General features: G+C 39.1%; 1 protein-coding gene across 1 annotated transcript; it reads left to right on the plus strand.

Annotated features, from left to right (window-relative positions):
* Positions 16,449-22,527, plus strand: LOC109215118 (coronatine-insensitive protein 1-like). Its single transcript, XM_019379144.1, has 3 exons — positions 16,449-17,258; positions 20,486-20,993; positions 21,439-22,527. The coding sequence occupies exons 1-3, from the start codon at positions 16,768-16,770 to the stop codon at positions 22,258-22,260; spliced, it is 1,821 nt and encodes a 606-aa protein (XP_019234689.1). The 5' UTR covers positions 16,449-16,767; the 3' UTR covers positions 22,261-22,527.

Here is a 22,985-nt window from a genome sequence, read left to right on the forward strand (position 1 = left end):
CCTTGAGGAGGTCAAGAAAGACTGCAATTGGGATAAGAAAGAGGTGGTGATCGCGACCCCTGAGGAAGATATCACTACCCACATGAATGGGTTTCTAAGTGTTTACACTTATCCTTTCACGCTAGGCCTTGTCGAACCCGTCATCCTCGACTTCTGCCGCCAGTACCAAATAACCCTAGGTCAAATCCACCCTTCCTTCTGGCGGATTGTCCTTCTGTTCCGGTTTTTTGCGAGCAAAAAGGAAGGGACACCTTTCACCCTCGACCACCTCATCAGACTATACATGCCCCATCTTTTTCAAGGTTGACTGATAAAGCTTCAGCGTCGGGCTACCAAGGTGTTGTTCTCGAGCATAGACGAGGACAAGGATCGAGGGTGGATGGGTCGATTCGTCCGAGTGAATACTTTTGAGCTAATTCCGCCCGAGAAGATGTCATTTCCCGAGAAGTGGAACATGAAGCGTAAGTTCAATTCTTCCTTTGGCTTTTATTCATTGTTTCGTTCCCTTTATTTCTCCTCATCGACATTCTTTTTCATGGTGTAGCGGTCGCTTGGATGCCTGGTGCGATTTCAAACCTCGAGAGCTGGGTTCGGACCCTATCTTCAACCTCCTCGTACGCTGAGCGCTCATGGCACGATTTATCAAGGGGCCAATGGGAGGCCAAAAATCACGGTAAGACTTTTTCTTTGCGTATCTGATGACCTTAGAACGTTTCCCTCTTATACTTACTTGACTTTCTTTCATGCAGGCCTCGGGAAAGATGTTATCATGAGGCCCCTATCCATGGAGGAGGAGGTTTCACCCCCGGTCCCGAGACCATCGAAAGAAAAGAAAAGAAAAAGGGTTTCGCCATACTCCAAAGCCCAAGAAGAGCAAGGCTCGCAGGTCGAAGAAAGACACCAGCGTCTTGCTTGCCGACATAGCTCAGCGGCTAAGGGAGGAAGATGAAGATGTTGACTTCGAGCTAGTGGCTCGAAAGAGGAGTGTTGAGGCCCCAAAGGCCGCTGAACCGGTGATAATCGAGGAGGTTCAGCCACGGACCGAGGAGATCTCGAAAGATGGCCCGAGCAGTGTCCTCGAGTCGTCGGAGGCTGAAGATGCCTTCCGCCGTGATGAACAATCGGTAGATGTGGCTGAAGGGACCGGTCCCGAGACTCTTCGAAACAGAGAGAACGCCCCAAGTGTCTTGCTTGGGGAAATAGATATTGGTGATTCATCGCCTCTCCCCACATTTTCTGTGGGGAAAATTCAGGAGGCCCAGGCGATGGAGACCCCCGAAGTGGGAACGACCCACGAAGGGGAGGACCTATTCTGTGGTTGCTTCACGGGGGTCGAAGATGTTACCGACCAGGGCGATGCATCGAGTCTCTTTGATTAGGCTCAACGACTTATGAGCCGGGTAAACCTCGGTTCCCTTCGTCAATATTACACTTGCATTTATTTTTTCTTGCCTGACTTCCTTTCTTTCTTCGTAGGCTTTAACACTTCATCAGAAAGTGTTTTCTAAATCCCGGTCAGATCTAAGCCGGTGCGAGGCCGATCTCAAAAAGCTCACGGAGGAGAGAGATGCCCTCAAACTTCCCAGTGGGAAAAGAAGAGGAGATCAAGGACCTCCGAGCTGAATTGGAAACAGCTCATAAAGAGCAGACCGACCTGATTGTACAGGTAATGTAAAACTTTAGATGCTTGATATATCACTTCGGGAACGACAACTAACATTTTGATCCTGCAGGTTCAGCAGAAAGCCGAAAAGATCGAGCAACTTCATGAGGAGGCCAAGATGATGAAGGCGGAAACTTTGGGGTGGAAGCAAAACATGGATCTCCTTGCCTCGGAGAAAGATATTGCCCGAGCCCAACTGTCATTGGCCGAATATCAGCTCAAGCATGAAGGAAGAAAGCTCGGCCTGAGCCAAGAAAATTGAGGAGCTCGAGGCTCGGTTGGCCATCGAATTCGTAAAGGCCACGTTTGAGACAGAAAAGGTAAAGGCTGAAGCGGAGGCGATGGTGGCTGTCTATCCGGCTGATGCTGAAGCTGCTTAAGTTCGAGCAAAGGAAGTGGCTGACACCGCCCAGACTCGATCATACTGGGCCGCTGAGCATGACAAATATCAATCTTGAAGAGAGACTCTCGAGGAGATTCATGCCTGTGGTTTCGATCTTGCTGTCGATATCGAGAACGCAAAAGTACTCCAGGCCGAAGCCAAAGCGTTGCTCTCTTCTGATGATGATGATTCTGGGAGCGCGAGTGGATCCGAGAGTGGAGGGGATTCTGATGATGAAGATGCATCTCCCAAAGGAAATTAGGCACTTAGGATTTTTCCCACTTTTTTTTGAATTTTTTCTGTAGGATCCTGACCGATCCATGTAAATATTTTCATCTATACATAAAATGTTTCCTTTCTTGTCTCGGCTTTGCCTTATGAAAATTTTGTTTGTGAATCCGAAACTCAGACACTTTGATCGAAATCAGACTAATACAATCTATATAGTCGAGTGACTACTTACTCGAACTCTAAGTAGAAAACCCTTAGGTTTTTAATTGAGTGATGGTGGATTCTCGAACTCAAAAATATAATGGCCCTTAGGCTCTTGAGTTAGGCCGATATGGCCTTAAAAGAGTGGTTTTTTTCCCTTTTCGGCTTAAAAAGTTTAATCGTATAAACATTTATCATGCCTTAGCACGAAGTAAGTCTGCACCCATTGGGTTTTTTTGGGGTTTAGTGTTATCGAAACCCTTTGCTTTTTTGTGCCTTAGCACAATTTTATTTAGTGCTAATTTATCTTGCCGAGGGTAGCCTTTTTAACCGGTTTATAAAAGTATTCGAAGGCCTGTTTTCATTATGGAATTCAGACGTCTCTGAACTGTGTTAGTTTGGCCGTAGCCCTAGGATTTTCCTCTTGGGTTTATTTCCCAATTATACTTCAAACTTGTTCGAAGTATCAGTCCCCGAGTGGGGCGGCCTTGGCCTAAAAAATCGAGGGTTGCCTTTTTAAGGTCTTATGATCTCGAAGTTTAATAATTCGAGCATGTGGACTTTTGGACGGCAGTCCTCGAGTACGGGGTTGATTGCTTGAGCTTTGGTTGCGATTGGCACTTGAGTCGGTTTCCGCAATAGATCATAAGTATGAAATTGTAAAGTAGAAATTTCACTAAGGCATGGAACATCTGGTAAGGAGAAAATACTTCTTTCAATAGTTAATGAGCACATGTCTTGCCATTAGGTTTTAGTAATCTACATGGTCACGGTTCATTTGACCGTTTGGCTCTTTACAAAATTTACCTATCGAGACCTTGTTGACACGAAGTATTTTCATTGAAAACATTGACACGAAGTATTTTTGTTGAAAATATAACATACGAGGGTGATGCCCCCCAGTATTCGAGGTTGATTGTGAAGAAGCCTCGGATACTGTTGAATTGCTCTAGGTTAGCACGAACAATGGTGGCCTTGTTAAAAACCTTGCAGGAAAAATCCATTTGGGATAAAAATCGGTCGAAGGTAAAAAGAGTGCAACGCGTGCTTTCAGACCCGTTCATCACGCCAAGTTTGTAAGATCCTTTTCCGACGATGTCAAGGACCTGATATGGTCCCTCCCAGTTCGGACCGAGCTTTCCCTCGTTTGGGTCTCGAGTGTTGATGGTGACTTTTCTCAGAACTAAGTCCCCAATTTTAAAGTTTCAAAGATTGGCCCTTCGATTGTAATATCTTTTGATTCGCTGTTTCTGGGCGGCCATTCGAACAAGGGCGGCTTCCCATTTTTCATCTCGCAACTAGAGGCTTGTATTCATAGCCTCGTAATATGACTCTGTCATTGTGTATCGGAACTTGACGCTAGGTTCTCCGACCTCGACCGGGATCAGAGCTTCGGCGCCATATACTAAGGAGAACGGTGTTGCCCCCGTACTGGATTTTGTCGTTGTTCGATACACCCAAAGGACTTAGCATCGTTCAACCTTTTCTTTAGATACAGAATGATGGCCTTGTTTGTCGATTCGGCCTGTCCGTTCCCACTAGGATGATATGGCGTTGACAAGATCCTTTTTATCTTGTGATCTTCGAGGAACTTTGTTATTTTGCTACCGATGAATTGTTTTCCATTGTCGCATATGATCTCGACAGATATCCCGAATCGGCATATGATGTGATCCCAAATGAAGTCTATGAATGCTTTTTCTCTGACTTCTTAAAAAGCCTGTGTTTCAACCCACTTAGAGAAATAGTCAGTCATAAATAAAATGAATTTAGCTTTACCTGGGGCCGATGGTAGAGGGCCGACGATATCCATTCCCCATTTCATGAACGACCATGGGGATAGGACTGAATGAAGTTTCTCCCCGGGCTGGTAGATCATCGGTGCATGTCTTTGGCATTTGTCACATTTTCGAACGAACTCCTCAGCATCTTTTTCCATATTGACCCAATAGTACCCTACTCTGATGTCTTTGTGAACCAGTGATTCGGCACCAGAATGGTTCCCGCAAGTACCCTCATGAATCTCTCATAGGACGTAGTCGGTGTCTCCCGGACCCAACATATTGCCAACGGCCCATCGAACATCCTTCTGTACAATGTTCCATCCTCGGCCAATGTGAATCGTACAACTTTCGTTCGCAGAGTCCTCGATTCCTTAGGGTCCGATGGAAGCTTCCTGTTCTTTAAATACTCGATATATTTGTTCCTCCAATCCCAAGTTAGGCTTGTGGAGTTTATTTCGGCGTAGCCTTCTTCGACTACTAACTTTGAAAGTTGTACGACACTCCCCGAGCTAATTTCATCGTCTTCGACTGATGACCCCAAATTTGCAAGGGTATCGGCCTCACTGTTCTGCTCTCGAGGTACATGCTGTAGGGTCCGTTCTTTAAACCAGTGTAGGGTTACCTGCAGTTTGTCCAAGTACCTCTGCAATCGATCCTCCCAAACCTCGAAGGTCTTGTTGACTTGGTTAACCACAAGTAGGAAATCACACTTGGCCTCGATGACCTCCGCTCCCAAGATTTTAGCCAGCTCGAGACCTGCAATCATGGCCTCATACTCGGCCTCATTGTTAGTCAACTTAGGGGTTTCGATAGATTGTCTAATTGTATTTCCTGTGGGTGGCTTCAAAATGATGCCTAGACTGGACCCCTTCACGTTTGAAGCACCATTTGTGAAAAGGGTCCACACCCCCGAAAATGTAACTTCTTTAACAAATGTTCCTTTTCGACCTCGGGTACAAGGGCTGACGTGAAGTCGGCTAAAATTTGAGACTTGATGGCCGTTCGGGGTTGATTCTCGATACCATACCCACTTATTTCGATGGCCTATTTAGACAATCGGCCTAAGAGTTCAGGGTTGTGCAGAACATTACGAAGAGGGTAAGTGGTCACCACACTGATTGGGTGACACTAAAAATGTGGTTTTAATTTCCTAGAGGCGCTTATTAGAGCAAGCGCTAATTTTTCTAAGTGTGGGTACCGGGTATCGGTTTCACCTAGAGTTCGACTAACATAGTAAACAGGAAATTGAGTACCTTGCTCTTCTCGAACTAGGACACCACTTACCACGGCCTCCGAGACTACTAAATATAAGTGGAGTTGCTCGTCCGCTTTTGGAGTATGAAGCAATGGTGGGCTCGAAAGATACCGCTTTAACTCTTCCAACGCCTGTTGGCATTCCAGGGTCCAAGCGAAACTGTTCTTCTTTTTGAGCAGTGGGAAGAACTTGTGACTTCGATCTAAAGACCTCGAGATGAATCGACCTAAGGCGGCTATCCGCCCTGTCAATCTTTGTATGGCCTTAACGATGTCCACAACTATAATGTCTTCGATCGCCTTTATTTTATCGGGATTGATCTCGATTCCTCGATTTGACACCATAAAGTCGAGGAACTTTCCCGAACCGACCCCGAACATTTCTAAAGATTGAGCTTCATGTTGTATTTTCTCAATATGTTGAAAGTTTCCTGCAAATGTGTCAAATGGTCCTCTGCGCACAGGGATTTAACAAGCATGTCGTCAATATATACCTCCATTTATTTACCTATTTGTTCTTCAAACATTCGAATCCCTAGGCGTTGGTAAGTACCACCAGCATTTTTTAGCCCAAATGGTTTACATTATAATAATAGGTGCCATACTTAGTGATGAAGGAAGTCTTTTCCCGATCCTCCGGGTTCATTTGGATTTGATTGTACCTGGAATAGACGTTGAGAAAGCTAAGGATCTCGTGGCCGGCCATGGCATCGATCATGCGATTCGGCAGAGGAAAAGAGTCTTTGCAACATGCTTTGTTTAAATCTTTATAATCTACGCACATTCTAAGTTTGTTCCCCTTCTTGGGGACTACTACTACGTTTGCTAACCATTCAGAATATTTTACTTCCCGGATGGATCCTATTTTGAGAAGTTTAGTTACCTCGTCCATGATGAATGCATGTTTTACCTCGAATTGGGGCCTTTTCTTTTGTTTTACCGGTCTGAACTTTGGGTACAGGCTCAATCGATGTGTTGTGATCTCCGCTGGGATCCCTGTCATATCTAGATGGGACCAAGCAAAACAATCCATGTTATTTAAAAGGAATTGAACAAGTTTTTTCCTGAGCTCGGGAGTTAACTCTGTGCCCAGGTATACCTTTCGATCGGGAAGGTGTTCGATTAGTAGAAGTTGCTCCAGCTCCTCGACCGTTGACTTCGTTGCATCAGAATCATCGGAGGTTATGAAGGTTCAAGGTATCATATAATCTTAATCCTCGAAGATTTCTATCTCCTCCGATGGGGTCGGTGCCTGTGGTTGCTATTTGATTACTTGTTCTCCCTTCGACCCTGAGCCCTTCGTTGACGAGAGCGCCGATACTGGTACTACTTCGTCGATTGCAAACATCTCTTTGGCGGAGGGTTGTTCGCTGTACACCGTTTTGATTCCTTCCGATGTCGGGAATTTCAATACTTGATGGAGTGTCGAAGGTACAACCCTCATGTTATGAATCCAAGGCCTTTCGAGCAGTGCGTTGTATCTCATGTCACCTTCGATTACATGGAACTTTATTTCCTAGACAGTTCTCGCCACGTTCACTGGCAACATGATTTCCCCTTTGGTGGTTTCACTTGTCATGTTGAAATCGTTGAGCACTCGAGCTTCAGGCAAGATTTGATCCTGGAGGCCGAGTTGATCTACGAGCCTCGATCAAATAATGTTTGCCGAGCTACCTGGATCAACCAACACACGTTTAACTTGAATTTTATTCATAAGGATAGACCAGTGTGTCGTTGTGAGGCTGTTCGATCCTTTCTGCATCCTTATCGTTGAAAGATAAGGTATCCTCTGTTAAGTAGTCCCAGGTATGCTTCTCCCTTGTGATTGTCACTTTGGTTCGTTTAAATATCGGGCCTTGAGGAATATCGAACCCACTAACGATTATATGAATCACGTACTGCGATTTTTCCTGTTCGTTTTTTCTGTGTGCATCCCTGTCTCCGAAGTGATGTTTAGCTCCGTCACTCAAGAACTCTCGAAGGTGAACGTTGTTGAATAAACGAGCTACCTACTCCCTTAACTGCCAGCAGTCTTCGGTTCTGTGACCATGGGTTCCATGGTACTTGCACATTTGATTAGGGTTCCTATGAGCTGGATCGGTCTGTAGGGGTCTAGGACACCTAGTATCCTTGATTCATCCAATGGCTGACACAATACCCGAAGCATCGACGCTGAAGTTGTATTCCAATAATCGTGGCGCTTCTTTAGGCTCGACAAGTTTATCGAAGCCACTCTTACTCATGAGCCCTCAGGAATTTTGACCTCGATCATTTCTTCGATCATTTCGAATGGTATTACGCCCGGTCTGTTGTTTCTACGATCTGCGGCTATATGGTTGGTGCTGATCTCTGTTTTATCGGGGCTCTCTTTCAATGCCTCTTTGAATCCTGCCTTCGTATCTATTTGGGTAAACTGATCCAGAAGGGGCTCCTAACTGATCATCTTCGACTCTGATCTTTGACTGGTATCGATTATGTACATCGGCCCAGGTCACAACTGGATATTCAATCAAATTCTGTTTAAGTTGTCATGATGCTATCGAACTTCGCTCGTTCAAACCTTGAGTGAAAGCTTGGACAACCCAACAACCCAATCATCGGTGACCGGGGGTAGGTCTATGCGTTCCATCTGGAACCCAGATACGAATTCCCTTAGCATTTCATTATCCTTTTGTCTCACTTTGAAGAGGTCCCACTTCCTAGTCGTGACCTTTATCGCTCCGGCGTGTGCCTTTACGAATGAATCATCAAGCATGGCGAACGAATCGATGGAATTGGGCGGCAAATTATGGTACCATATCATTGCCCCCTTCGATAAAGTTTCTCCAAACTTTTTCAGCAGAACAGATTCAATTTCATCATCTTCTAAGTCATTTCCTTTTATTGCGCATGTATAAGAAGTAACATGCTCATTAGGATCAGTGGTTCCATTGTACTTGGGAATTTCTGGCATGCGGAACTTCTATGAGATGGGCTTTGGAGCCACACTTGGTGGGAAAGGCTTCTGTACGAACTTCTTCGAATCTAAACCCTTTAAAATCGGGGGTGCCCTCAGTATTTGATCAACCCGTGAGTTGTATCTTTCTACCTTTTTATCATTAGCCTCAATTTTCTTTTCTCCTAATTCGATCCGTTTAGTGAGCTCCTCGAGCATCTTCATGATGGCGGAATCAGTTCGCGATCCATTATCGTTCGATTTCTCCGGTATAGGCTCGACCCTGTGAATAACTTCCTATGATGTATCGAGTTCGATTCTGCTTGGTGCTCGATTCTGATTTTGGAGCTGCGCGACATTTCAAATATCATTCGAAGGCTAATCCCGCCTTCTTCACCACTCTGTGCGTTCTGATCGGCTGCCCGAGCATCTTTGTGGATGCTATTTTCAGGGTCGACGCCTACATTTTCATGAAACGCAACACGAGAACTGACATCGACTGGATCTACGGCCTGTGGTCCATCGGGATTGATTGGAGGTACTCCGTTTCCTGGGGTGACTATGTGCTCGTTCTCGCCATAAAGACCAAGGCCGGTGTCTGTGTGAGTGGGCACTGCTTGAGAGTTCGACATGTTGATTCCTGAAATCAAAGACACTTACGAGAACAAGCATGAAATCAGTGTGTGTTATGAGGATTAATACTAGGCAATCACTATTATTCTCAGCTCCACGGTGGGAGCCAAACTGTTTACCCTAAAAATTGGATAATAATTAAACTTATATTGTGGTTTTAAGGATACGTGATTTCACCTAATACCAATTGATAAATGCAAAGAGTAATAATGGAAATTAACAATAATATAATGTGAACTAGTGTTTGAACAGAGCCCTCGAGCTTGAATACCCTCGAGCTAGTTGTGCTAGAACAGTTAAAACGCAACAAGCTGATAAACAAGAGAATTGTAAATTAAAGAGAGAATATTGTATCTCTTTGATATGCGAGAATGTAAGATGTGTACAAAATGATTAGGGCCCCCTTTATATAATAGAGGAATCCTATTTATGGTACTTCTAACTACGGAAGTAAATCCCATGATTAACTAGATAACCACCCTTGATTTGATCTGTTCCGAGATTTACGCCATGATCTTCGGTCAGTCACGAATATCTCGCCTCTCCATTAATGCGCTTTTCTCGAAGTCCATCATATTTGGTCTCGATCACTGCTGACCTTGATCTCGACAGGCACCTCGATCCCTGGACTCACTACCTCGTCTTCGTGCTCTGGTCTTATCCATTACGAGGCTAACCCTCGATGCAGTGTTTAGGTCTCGATCAAATAGCACAGTCGAGTAGGCCCGATTTTAACCGTATACATACATATTTCTGTCTCGATAAAAGCTTAGTGGTTCTAGAAGTATGCTTAGTTGAAATTTTAACCTTTTTGACCAAGGTTCTTGAAAACTAAAAGTACTTTTTGTAATAAAGATAAAAAAAATTTAAGATTTGAGGTGTTCGGCAAAAAAAAGAAGAAGGTAGTTTGAGCAATAAAGGTAGTTTGAACACTCGAACTTGCATATTTGATAACTAATAAACATATTTGACCGTTGACCATGCACATGTGGCAGTGACAGAGGTGATATGGACAAAGTATGTGCAAATCACCTAAACTAAGCGCGTCACTACAATAATTTTGATTAAAAAATCTAAAATAAAAAATACAAAGCAAAAGAAAGAAAATAAGCCCCTGCTCCAAAATCATTAAACCCCTATTCCCCTCGCCACATCATCTCGAAGTCATCGGTTGTTTTAGAAGCCTAAGACGGCGAATCACCTCCTGTCGCGGAAGGTTTAAATCATCAATTTTTTGCTCGTCGGTTAGTGCTTTGGAAGCCGAAGAAGATGATGAATCCTGCTTGAGGTATTCGATGTCAGTTGGAGTTTTGACAAAATGGTTGCAACAGTCAAGCATCGGCGAAACCAACAATGACCGAAAAATCCACAAATCGCCAAAAATGCCGGTCAAAGCACAAACTCTATTGCAAGCAAACTACAATAAACAGTCCAATCCCTCAAACTAAAAACCAGCAATAACGAATAGCAAAAGTATCAGCGGCGAGTGACATAGCCTCATCCTATGAACAACGACAGTGTACGGTGGTCGAAAAGTTTGTAAAATCGGCCAGATCTACAGATTTTCGGTGAGTAACAAAAAAACCAAGTTTGTTAGAAGTAAAAAATGGTGGATTTTATGGAAGTTCATGGCTGATTTTGGTCGGTCTACTGATTAAAAGAGGGGGGACCCCAATCAGTGTTTTCGCACCCTTGACGTGTAACAATCTCATTAGTCATTTGCTGACTGGATGGATCATTTGCTGACTGGATGGACACGTCTATGTATGTGTAATACACGCGCATAGGCTCAAGCGTCAGAAGTGTTTATTAGTTAAGGGAATCATGAGTTCGAGTGTTCAAATGAGAAAGTCCAAAGTTTAGGTATCGGCTTTCAAAAGCCCTACAAGTTTAAGTGGCCAGGACGCCATTACGCCTTTATTTTACTATAGTAAAGAAGCTAATCAAGAAAGTATTCACACCAAAAATCTATATTTAACCAATTATTCCTTATTAATTTACCCGTTTATCCCTCATACAACGGGGGAAGTGCACGGTTAGTCACTAGTAGCACATGTATTTACTTTTAAGCCACTGTTTAAAATGTCTTTAGTCTTTAGCCACTGCTTTAATAAACTTTACCTGCCCGGACGAAAACACCCTTCTGCTCATAAAAGTTTAGGACCAAGTGTCCTTAACTTTTAAACTTGCAACTCTAAGTTCAGGACTTCAGGACTACATGTCCTTAACTTTTGAACTTGCAACTCTAAGTTCAGGACTTCAGGACTACATGTCCTTAACTTTTGAACTTGGAACTCGAAGTTGAGGACCACCTTTCCTTAAGTTCTGTGCTTGTAACTCTAAGTTAAGGACTACTTGTCCTTAACTTTTGAACTTGTAAGTCTAAGTTCAGGACCAAGTGTCCTTAACTTTTGAACTTGTAACTGTAAGTTCAGGACCAAGTGTCCTTAACTTTTGAGCTTGTTAGTCTAAGTTCAGGACCTATTGTCCTTAACTTTTGGGCTTCTTAGCCTAAGTTTAGGACCTATTGTCCTTAACTTTTGAGCTTGTTAGTCTAAGTTCAAGACTTCGGGACCTATTGTCCTTAACTTTTGAACTTGTAACTGTAAGTTCAGGATCTATTGTCCGTAAATTTTGAGCTTGTTAGTCTAAGTTCAGGACCAAGTGTCCTTAACTTTTGAACTTGTAATTCTAAGTTCAGGACCAAGTGTCCTTAACTTTTGAACTTGGAACTCGAAGTTCAGGACCAAGTGTCCTTAACTTTTGAACTTGTAATTGTAAGTTCAGGATCCATAACGTAGCAGAAAACCAAACGTTATTTGTATCTTTTCACAAAATAATAATAATAATAATAATAATAATAATAATAATAATAATAATAATAATAATAATAATAATAATTGCAATTTACATATAAGATTGATGTCAGATTCGGATTGGATGCAACATTGATAAGACAAATCTACATAACCTTTTCATTACTAGTCTGATGAAAATACAAGTGACGATGATTTAGTATCCCAAGATAATTTGTCTGATGATGATTTTGAGAATACAAAGGATGAGGATGATAAAGAGTGTGATAGTGATGAACAGAATAAGTTACTGAGATGCGTTAGTCTACAATCAAGATCATAGACGTCGACGGAGTACACGGCAGTCGCCGTCTCACAGACGGCGGCACAGTTCTTCTCCCTAATATGAAAGAGATAGAAGAAAGGGTAACACAGTCTTTTCATATTAATTTTAATAGACTAGTGGCTACTATTGCTAAGTATTGAAAATGCTGGATAAAAAGTAAATAACACTTTAAAAAGTGGCAACCCCACATAATTTTTACTCGTACAACCCTTTCTCCTTTCCTTTTTTTTGTTCCTATCGCCTCTTTTGCTTCTTCTAAAATGAATTTTTAATTAATATTGAATGATGTATTTTAATATATTTAAATCATCATATACAAATAGTAATTATACCAGATGTCCAATATTCAAAGTTCTTGTAATGTTTGCATATGTGTGTATTTTCCTTTGATTAATATGAAAGAAGAGGTTCGTTCAATTCTTGATATTGCCCAAAACCCAAGAGGAATGAAAATCAGGAAAGATGAGTAAACGAAGAAGATGAAAACTTGACTACAAAGTAACTGATTTTTGGACCAACAGAACTCTAGAAGTGGAAGTACTACGAGCCCGTTTGGACATAAGAATTTTTTCACTTTTTTTCGAAAAATTTTCATATTTTTTCGAAATTGGTGTTTGGCCACAAAATTTCCAATTTTCACTTGAACATGACTTTTGGAATTTTTCGAAAATTTGAAAAACTCCAAAAAACTGTTTTTCAAAATTTTCACGCAAATCACTCACAAAAAGTCAAAAACAACAAAATTATATTCATGTCCAAACACAATTCTAATTTTCAAATACCATTTTTACTTGAAATATAGCTAGCGTTTGGCCATAGATCCCAAATTTATTTTGAAAAATCTGATTTGGGTGAAGTTTGGTTTGAAGATGGAAATGTGTTTGGACATACGTTTTCAAAACATATTTTCCAACTTTATTTTGACAAAACAGGTATATAATTCCCAAGTTTTGGGATTTTTGGCCCAAAATCAGCTCAATAGCTGATTTTGGGATTTGAAATTTGGGATTGGGATTTGTCCAAAATATGGACAAAATTTATGACTAAACATGAGTTTTGAAAATAAATCCCAAATTTATTTTGGCAAAACTCATGGCAAACGGGGCCATAATTTCACTATTTTTGTAATTTTACAATTCTTATGTCCAAACGCCCACTACAATTGCATCAATTTGAGACATACACTATCTGGCAAGTACACACAATAATGGCAACCAGTGATGCATCCTTCTCGTTCTGTTGATAGTCGCCAGCCAAATTTATTGTCTAAAAACTTCTACTATTAAATTTACCAAACAATCTCAAGCAAGATGTAATTTTAATATACACATAGTTGAAGGGGAACGTTAAGCAACAACAAAAGTGTTTCCGTATGGCCTATAGGTTATAAGTTCGAGCCGTGAAATCAATCATGAGTGCATGTATTAGGGCAAGTTGTTTATATCACACCTCTTGAGGGTACTATCCTTTCCAGGATCCTGCGTGAATACGAAGTGCTTTATATACCGGGCTGCCCTTTATAGTTGAAGCTGGAAAACGTTGAGAAAAAAATTAGTTAGGTGATTAGTTTAAGGACTTTTTAAATAGATAACGGGATTGTGTTTTGGCTTTTATAAATTATCATTAGTTGATAAGAGTAACCCTTGTGCCCCGACCCTTGATCAGATAATTTTGGAAGTTTAGAGCTTTATGATTTACACTCAAACCTCTTTATAGCAATATCATTTGTTCCGACATATTTTAGCTTTTATAATGAATAACTGTTATACACCTATAACGACATTTGATGTTTAAATATTTTTTGACTGTTATAGACAATAAATATTCAAATATTAATTATTTTTCCTTTTTAATGTTATGTATAAAAAATAAAAACTATTTAAATTTAAAATCTCAAAAGATATGTATATTCACTAATTAAATATTAAAGAAAGCTAATATATTATTAATAAATTTATAACTAAACGCACAAAGTTAAAGTTTAAGACACACATTTAAAGCTATTAAAAAAATAGACTCTTTCGAGATTTGATGGAAGACTTTATAATTGTAGCTTGTTTTATAGATTTCATTCACTTGCTAGCGATATAATGTTTGAATTGATTAAGTTTGTGTCCAAATTTGCAGCAAAAAGATAATTGCTAGTTTTTCATTTTAAGGCAATCTAAAAGCTTAACAATTGAATCATCTATCTAAATATTTCTTGTCATTGTTAAATAGAAAGATAATGTGCAAATCTTTAAATCTTGTGTAGTATTATGAAAGATGAAAACTTTGCAATGGTAAAGATTATGTGCAAATTTTTAGAATTATTATTAGTAATCTTAGAGATTCTACGTGGCTGTTATAGATGGGTAATTTACAAGAGTATTCTGCTATAAATATGATTGTTGCTGTTATAGGTAAAAAATTGTTATAGAGAGATAAAATATAACTTAAAAAAAAACCAATTTCGATGAAAACTTGATTTTTATAATGAATGATTATTATATAGGGACGCTATTATTGAGAAGTCTGATCGTACCTCCTATTTATGTAATTTTTTTTGTTTTGAAAATGACCGTAGGTACCATGTATTCTAGACAAATTATAATTTTAATAATCCCTAGTTTTAAATACCATAAGTCTCTATTACTGGAAAAAATGACCTGGCAAACAAAATTGATTAAATTTCTAAGCCAGCCACGTTGACAGATGCATTTAGTTATATTCGCATCTTTTTCGTCTCTCTCTCTCCCACCTCCACCATCAATTTTTCGATGTTTATTTTCCTAATAATAATTGTTTAATATCTGGGTCCACCCGTTGCATTTTTTTAAAGGTATTTTACCTATTGGTCCAGATTTGGTAGATTTACTAAGGAGTCATTTGATTCGTAAAAATTGGTTATGCTTGAACTATAATGCACGGGTTCGAGTATTGAATTAGTACTCCCCGAAGGGAAGTCTTAGAACAACGATTTTCTTGTGATTCATGAGTTGCGAGTTCGAGTGGTGCAATCAACTACTTATGTAAGCTAGGTTGCCTACAGTACACCCCTTAGGATGGATTCTTCTTCCAACCCTGCGTGGATGCAGGATATCTTTTTTTTTTTTTCTAATACTAATATCTGATTATTGGATTGAAAATGGTATATACATACTATGTATAATAAAAAATATATGTATAATAAAATACTAAGTTTGAATAAAAATCTTGCTAACAATTTACCCTAATTTTTGAAGTAAAAAAGAAAAAAAAGATAACCAAGGATATTTTGGTCTTTTAGGTGTTTCTCCAATGACTGGTAATTTAGATATTAGAATCCCATGTTCAATTGGTATGTAATAATATAAGAATTGTGGTATAAAATATCCCCACTATTGCTTATATGGAAAAAGATATCCAATCAAAAGAATAAAACAAATTATATATCGGAGTATTATTCTAATCTTGGTAATCAAATAATCTCTAAGTGGATAAAACACTTCCTATAAAAGAATTCGGGAATACCTCAAAACCGTGCTGTCTTTTATTAATATTATTTTAGTAATTACACATAAAGGAACAAAATGCTTACCTCATTAGGTACCCTTCCACTAGTACATATATCAAGTAGTAATAATTTTACACTTAAACAAAAAAATGAATATATTATCTATTGTCAATTTTGTTGAGATATGAATATTAATGTTCAGAATTGTCACTTTAGTTCTCGAACTTTAACGACTTGTATGAAGAACACATATATCTTCATAAAAATTAAAATTAGAATACAAATCATCTAACAATTGTTAAGTAAAATATATATGTATATAAAAAATAAATGTCTTATACTCATTAATTTTCGTGGAATCAGCCATCGATGCTTGCATCAGGTAGGCTGCTTACATCAAATTCCGTTAGGAAGCAATCCTTCTTCAACCTACGTAAACGCGAGATACTTTATGCACCGGCCCATACTCACTAATCTGATGTACAATCAAAAACCTTTCTATAACAATATTATTTGTTCCCATTTTTTGGCTGTTATAGAGAATATATATTATAACATAGCATGATGAATATGTTAGATAAAAACAATGTTATCTAACAAAAAAATATGTTAGATAAAAACAATACTATGATATTTAAAGTATAACAACATAATAATACAAATAGAACAAATAATATTCCAAACAACCTGTAAGCTATATACACTGTATCTCTAGGTATTCAATGTTTTACTCGTACAGTATTTTTTTATCTTTTTCCATAGCTCCTGCAAATCTTACGTTTGAGCCGCATAAAGAAATTATGAGTTGGACCACTCTATAATAAGTAGTCCCTAGGGTCTCTGTAATCTTTCTCCGCCGTCTGATCTCTTCTCTCCCTTCTCCTTATCTCTGTTTTTTGTTACAAATCATAACACGACTGAATCTCAGTGGATCGCGACAGAAACACTATCTCCTTCTTTCATTTCTACTTTTAGTCATGAATCAATCCTCATTTCTTAGCTTCTTCAAAATATTAAATCTATTCTTAGTATTTTGATAAATATTTTTAAGTTTCAGTGTCTGAGACGATGGAGGAGCGTAGCTCCACGCGATTACCAACGGGGAGCTACACGAATGACAACACCGTATGGGAGTGCGTGATACCATACATAACGGAATCGCGTGATAGGGACGCGGTATCGTTGGTGTGCAAGAGGTGGTGGCAGATCGATGCGATAACACGAAAGCATATAACCATGGCTTTGTGCTATACGGCGAAACCGGAACAACTTTCTAGAAGGTTCCCGCACCTCGAATCGCTTAAGCTTAAAGGAAAACCACGCGCGGCTATGTTTAATTTGATACCTGAAGATTGGGGAGGGTATGTTACACCTTGGGTAGTGGAAATTACTAAGTCGTTTAGTAAATTGAAGGCGCTTCATTTTCGGAGAATGATTGTTAGGGATTCGGATCTAGAATTGGTTGCGATGAATCGGGGTAAAGTGCTTCAGGTTTTGAAGCTGGATAAGTGTTCTGGATTCTCTACCGATGGTCTGCTGCATATTTGTCGTTCCTGCAGGTATAATTTTGTTAAATTTGAATTCGATTTTGAGTTTCGTGTAAGTTATTTGCTTTAGTTAGCTGTTGTTACATGAGAATTATCCAGTATTTCTCATTGAAGATCCCAAAAGGATTTGCTCTCAGTATAAGCTTATTTGCTGTATTTAGCTGGCAGCTTACTAGTGAGCTGTAGTAGGTTGTGCATGAGCTGCTCCAAAACACTACTGTTATTCGAAAAAGGAAAAAAGAAGAAGAAGAAAGAAGCTATCACGTATTTCTCATTTCTTAGAGATGTGTCTTGAATTTCTTTTCTCCCTTTTGTAGTTTCTTTTTCTTGTTACTTATTGCGTCTAATTTTTATAAAATGTTATAGTTTTTGAGACTTCATTGGTATGGAATGCTCTACTATTAATGCTCTAAATAGTTGTCATTTTTATTCGTATCTATTGTAGTTTTGATTTTTTCTGGAGGTTGAGTTATTATTGGCAATTTTATTGAACTTCCATTTTGATATTGTATTCTTCAAATTTTGGATTGCTACGGGTCTAAGTGAAGTGACATAGTTAGTGAGGATTCATATAGCTGACTTATATAGCCGACTTGAACTGGCTTGAGATTGAGATGTAGCTGTTGTTATTTATATTCTTTTTTGAAAGTTAATTTTCCACGGAGGTGCAAGAGAACTGGTAGATTAGGAAAATATAAAAGGATGGAAAATAAAAGGAGCTTCCTTTTTCTTTCTTTAGGATTTCATATTGGTAGAATAACTCAAATGGAGTTTGAATTGGTTAAGTATGTGCAAGCTCACAATGAATAAGGACAATATAAGATACTGTCTAGTAATGTGAAATGGAACAACCAAACTGTTAGAGTCTTACATCGGTTGAGGGCGTGGCCTATTGTCTCCTTATATAGCTTTGGACCATCCTTACCTCATGAACTAGCTTTTGCAATTGAGTTAGGCTCATGTTCTCTTTATATGGTATCAAAGCCAAACTCATCCCTCTTCTGGGTTTACTCAATGTTATGCCCACATTTTATATTGTCACTCCATGCTCCAAATGTCCAGTCCCAGGTGTGCTTGAGGGCGAATGTTAGATTCCCACATCAGTTGAGAGTATGGTATGAGTTGTTGTTCCTTATATGACCTTGGACAGTCCGCACCCCATGAGCTTTCTTTTAGGATTGAGTTAGACCTAAGGTCCTCTTTACAAAAACTTTCTGTTGGTTCCATATATATATTTTAATAATTAAGATAGTTGGACACAACTTAGGGTGGTTTTGATGGGGATTAAAATGTTTTCCATGAAGAATCATCTATGCCAAGTGTTTTTTCTTGAATATGGTTGGATATAAAAGTTGTTGATATATGATAATTGTACAAGGTTTGAGATAAATGATATGCATTTCGAAAATTGAATTATCTTAAAGGAAAAAAAGCTTTTGGGCAGGAGTGATGGAAGTCATCTTTCTCCTTTTAATGGAAAAACATTTTCTACAATTTAATAACCTAACACTTGCAAATGCTTCCACGTTGAATGCTTTTTCGGAGAAGTAGAGATGAAGAGCAATATATATTGAGACTAAAAGTGAAGTTAGTTTCCCCTTTATGGGAGTATTTTAAGAAAACAGTTGTTCAAGGTACCAAACACTGAAAAAACACTTTCCGGAAAAGTATATTATACTGTGCCAAACACACCGGAAAGCATGCAAATGTATGGATGGTGTTTCGGATTTGGTTTTGGCAGCATAACAGAAATTCAGGGATTGGCATTAAGCAAAATGCTTGAAAAGGCTTTTGATCTGCATAGCGGAGCAAGAGCAACTAAGTTCTATTTCTTTTTTCTTTCCGTTTTTCCCCTCTTAGAGTCAATATTCTGGTTAAAATTTGTCTTGAATTGTGCAACTGAAGTATGTTGCTTTGAGGTTTAGAGTCAAATTTTTAGATGATGGGCTCCACGGTTCATGGATATCTGATTCCTATAATTGTGAACAGAAGAAGCAATTGAATCTTTGTCGAGTAAGCATCAATAATGATGAGAGTGTCGAGATCTTATAGATTTTGAGGATTAGGGTATGCAAGGTACTTATTTCGCTTGTCTGTCTGAGCAGCTGCTTCAATAAGAGTATGAGAGCATATCTGAGAAAATAGGTAAGCTGTCTAGAATTGACCCACTTGATCATGCAGCTTTTGTCATAAACTAATCATTATTGAACTTGATTGGAATAATATCACTCTCAATCAACTATCAAATATTCTATGTAATTATTCATGTAGAACTAAAACTTAATCGTTTGATACCCTTTTTGTTTTAGTTTTTTTATAACCGAGAAATTCCTTAGGATTAGTGGCATAAAGTTTGAAACTCAGTGGATATCAGCTTCGCCCCTCAACATTTCTCCACTTAAATCTCAAGCTTTTGTCTAGAACAAAGTTCCAACCTGTAAGATGCACCTAACCACATATCGTGTGACACACTCTTTCGACTAGACCAAAGCCCTAAGGCGACCCTTTCTGTTTTAGTTTATATGTACCTACTATTGGTTTCTAACTTTCAATCAAATGTGGTCAACATATCAATCTATAAATTTGTGAAATTGACCATTTGGCCCACCTAAAATAGGACACTAGGGGTACTAAGCTTGTTGCCCTCTAAAGGTATAGACATGTCCAAGTGTTCTAGGTGTCAGCCTGTAAGGTGGAGACAACCGGTCATTAGAATAAAACGGCGGAGACTACTGGCCGGGGCAGACGTCGCAGATCTTGATGATAGGTGAAGCTGATGAATGCGAAACAAGTTGACTGTTTTTGTCTAGGGGAAAGATCAAGTGATCTCAACATATGCGGAGAGCCGTGTTATTTTGGTGAAGCTGTAGGTTTAACTTGGTTAATTGTCCTAACATGACTAGCCGGCCCGTCACCACTGCTGTAATTTGTGATGGACTGATATTATCGTTTAGCTTGATAGACAGTTGTTTTTGATAATTGAACTTGATTTTCATTGTAGTGGATACACTAAACAATCTCTTATTTAGAACTCACATGACGAGAAACTTTTTTATAAAGTCAATGCTTCTAAAATTGATTATTCCCTTTTAAGACATTTTTGAATCGCTTGCACAACTTGACATTTTCTTGTATTGCTCAAAGAAATCTTTTGGGAAGTGTTACTCTAAGTGAGTAATCGATTAATTTCTTTTGCCTATTTTGTCTTTGTGGGTTCTCATGTAGTCTGTGTCCTGCAGGAACTTAAGAACTTTGTTTCTGGAAGAGAGTTCTATAGTTGAGAATGATGGAGAATGGGTACATGATCTAGCGGTGAACAACACAGTTCTTGAGAATTTGAATTTTTACATGACGGATCTTGTGCAAGTTAGAGCTGAAGATCTTGAATTGATAGCAAGAAATTGTAAATCTCTTGTCTCAATGAAAATTAGCGAGTGCGAACTTGCCAATCTTCTTGGTTTCTTTAGAGCTGCTGTTGCATTGGAGGAGTTTGGTGGTGGCTCATTTAACGACCAGCCAGAACCTGTTCCCGAAAATGGCTATAACGAGCAATTGGAAAAATATGCTGCAGTTGTTTCCCCTCCAAGATTGTGCCAATTGGGCTTGACGTACTTGGGGAAATATGAGATGCCCATTCTCTTTCCTATTGCTTCTCGTCTGACAAAATTGGATCTTCTTTATGCACTTCTTGACACAGCAGCCCATTGTTTCTTACTGCAAAGGTGCCCCAACTTGGAAATTCTTGAGGTTAAGTCTCAGACTCTCAGAAGCTTTTCTCACCCTCTTTTCTTTATGCCAATAGCTATTTACACTTGACACCAACACTCGAGCTGCTTTGGTTGATTGCACAACTTTGATATCAGCAATTGAGCATTTAATGAATTTGAAAAAAACTATTTGTTTACAAATTTTGCTGTGGAGCATGTGTAACTTTTATGCTTGGCCAGCTGTATTCGTGAATCTTACACAATTTGCTATCTACCTATGAGCCTAAGTTGACACTTTTTAACATGTGGAAATTACTGATGCTGTGGAGAGCATTTATGTATAGTTGCAATTTTTTGTTTCTGCATCTGAAAGATACCACTCCAACGTTTAGAGAGGAAAAGAAAAATAGTAGATGAGAGAAAAGCTTTTATGCTGAAGTTTATAACTTAATGCAGTTTTCTTTCTGTTATCATTTTTAAAACAGACAAGGAATGTTGTTGGGGATAGAGGATTGGAAGTGCTTGGCCAGTACTGTAAGAGGTTAAAGCATCTCAGGATTGAGCGAGGAGCTGATGATCAGGAGATGGAGGATGAACAAGGTGCAGTTACCCATAGAGGATTGACTGATTTGGCGAAGGGATGCCTTGAACTAGAATACATGGCTGTTTATGTGTCAGATATTACTAATGAAGCTTTTGAAAATATTGGCACATATTTGAAAAATCTGTGTGATTTTCGGCTGGTTTTGCTCGACCGAGAAGAGAGAATAACAGATCTACCACTTGATAATGGTGTCCGTGCTTTACTAAGAGGTTGCTATAAGCTTAGAAGGTTTGCCCTCTATGTCCGGCCTGGGGGCCTTACTGATGTAGGTCTTAGTTATGTCGGGCGATACAGCCCAAATGTGAGATGGATGCTTCTGGGATACGTTGGGGAATCCGATGAAGGCCTTCTGGAGTTCTCTAAAGGATGTCCTAACCTGCAAAAGCTAGAAGTGAGAGGCTGCTGTTTTAGTGAACGTGCATTAGCTTTGGCTGCCATGCAGCTAAAATCATTAAGGTACTTGTGGGTACAAGGATACAGGGCATCTTCAGCTGGTCGGGATCTCTTGGCGATGGCTCGGCCATTCTGGAACATTGAGTTAATTCCTGCAAGACGAGTTGTTGCCAGTGAGGGAAATAATGGAGAAACTATCGTTGCTGAGCATCCCGCTCATATACTTGCCTACTATTCTCTTGCTGGGCAAAGAACCGATTTTCCAGACACAGTCAGGCCTTTGGACCCAAATTCCCTTCTCGCTGAATAGGTTTGTATATATAACTTGTCCTCGAGTCATTCTGGAATATTGAGGTTTATTTGCTTCCTACTAGGTGTCTTGTCCATATGTATGCCTCTTCTTTTCCTTCTAATTTTTCTTACCCTTTTTTCTTGATGAGAGTTTTATTTTTCCACATTGATTTTGATATTTTCTTTTAGACATGCGATCCTCTGTAATAAGTTTGCTTTCCTCGGAAATCTGTAATTTAACAGTTGGTGATCACCTTCCTAATGCATGACCTCATCTTGTTCTGTGCTTTGGGTTAATAAAGCGTTTTTTTTGGAGAAATGGTAAGTTAGATTTTATTGCTACAAAAAAGTACTTTTGATGAGAAACAATTTGTGTTTGACTAATTGATTTGAAAAGTACTTCTGAGCAGCAATTAGTGTTTGGTCAAGCTTTAAAAGGTGTTTCAAGTATATTTTTTTTTTCAAAAGTGTTTTTGAAAAAAGTGCTTTTGGAGAGAAATTATTTTTTCTGCTTTTCCAAAATTGCTTCCGCTCAAAAGTACTTTTTTTTTTTCTTTCAAAAGCTTAATCAAACATTCCAACTTTGAAAAAAAAAAGAGTGTTTTTGACTTTGGAAAGCTTGGCCAACCATGCTATAAGATAGAGCTGATAAGCTGTACCTAAGGATAAAAAATATAAAAGTAATTCCCAACTCTATTCTTTCCCCCCAAAAAATTCCCAGCTCTATTCTTGTATTGATTCTAT

The sequence above is a fragment of the Nicotiana attenuata genome, chromosome 2, assembly GCF_001879085.1.
Source record: "Nicotiana attenuata strain UT chromosome 2, NIATTr2, whole genome shotgun sequence".
NCBI lineage: Eukaryota > Viridiplantae > Streptophyta > Magnoliopsida > Solanales > Solanaceae > Nicotiana > Nicotiana attenuata.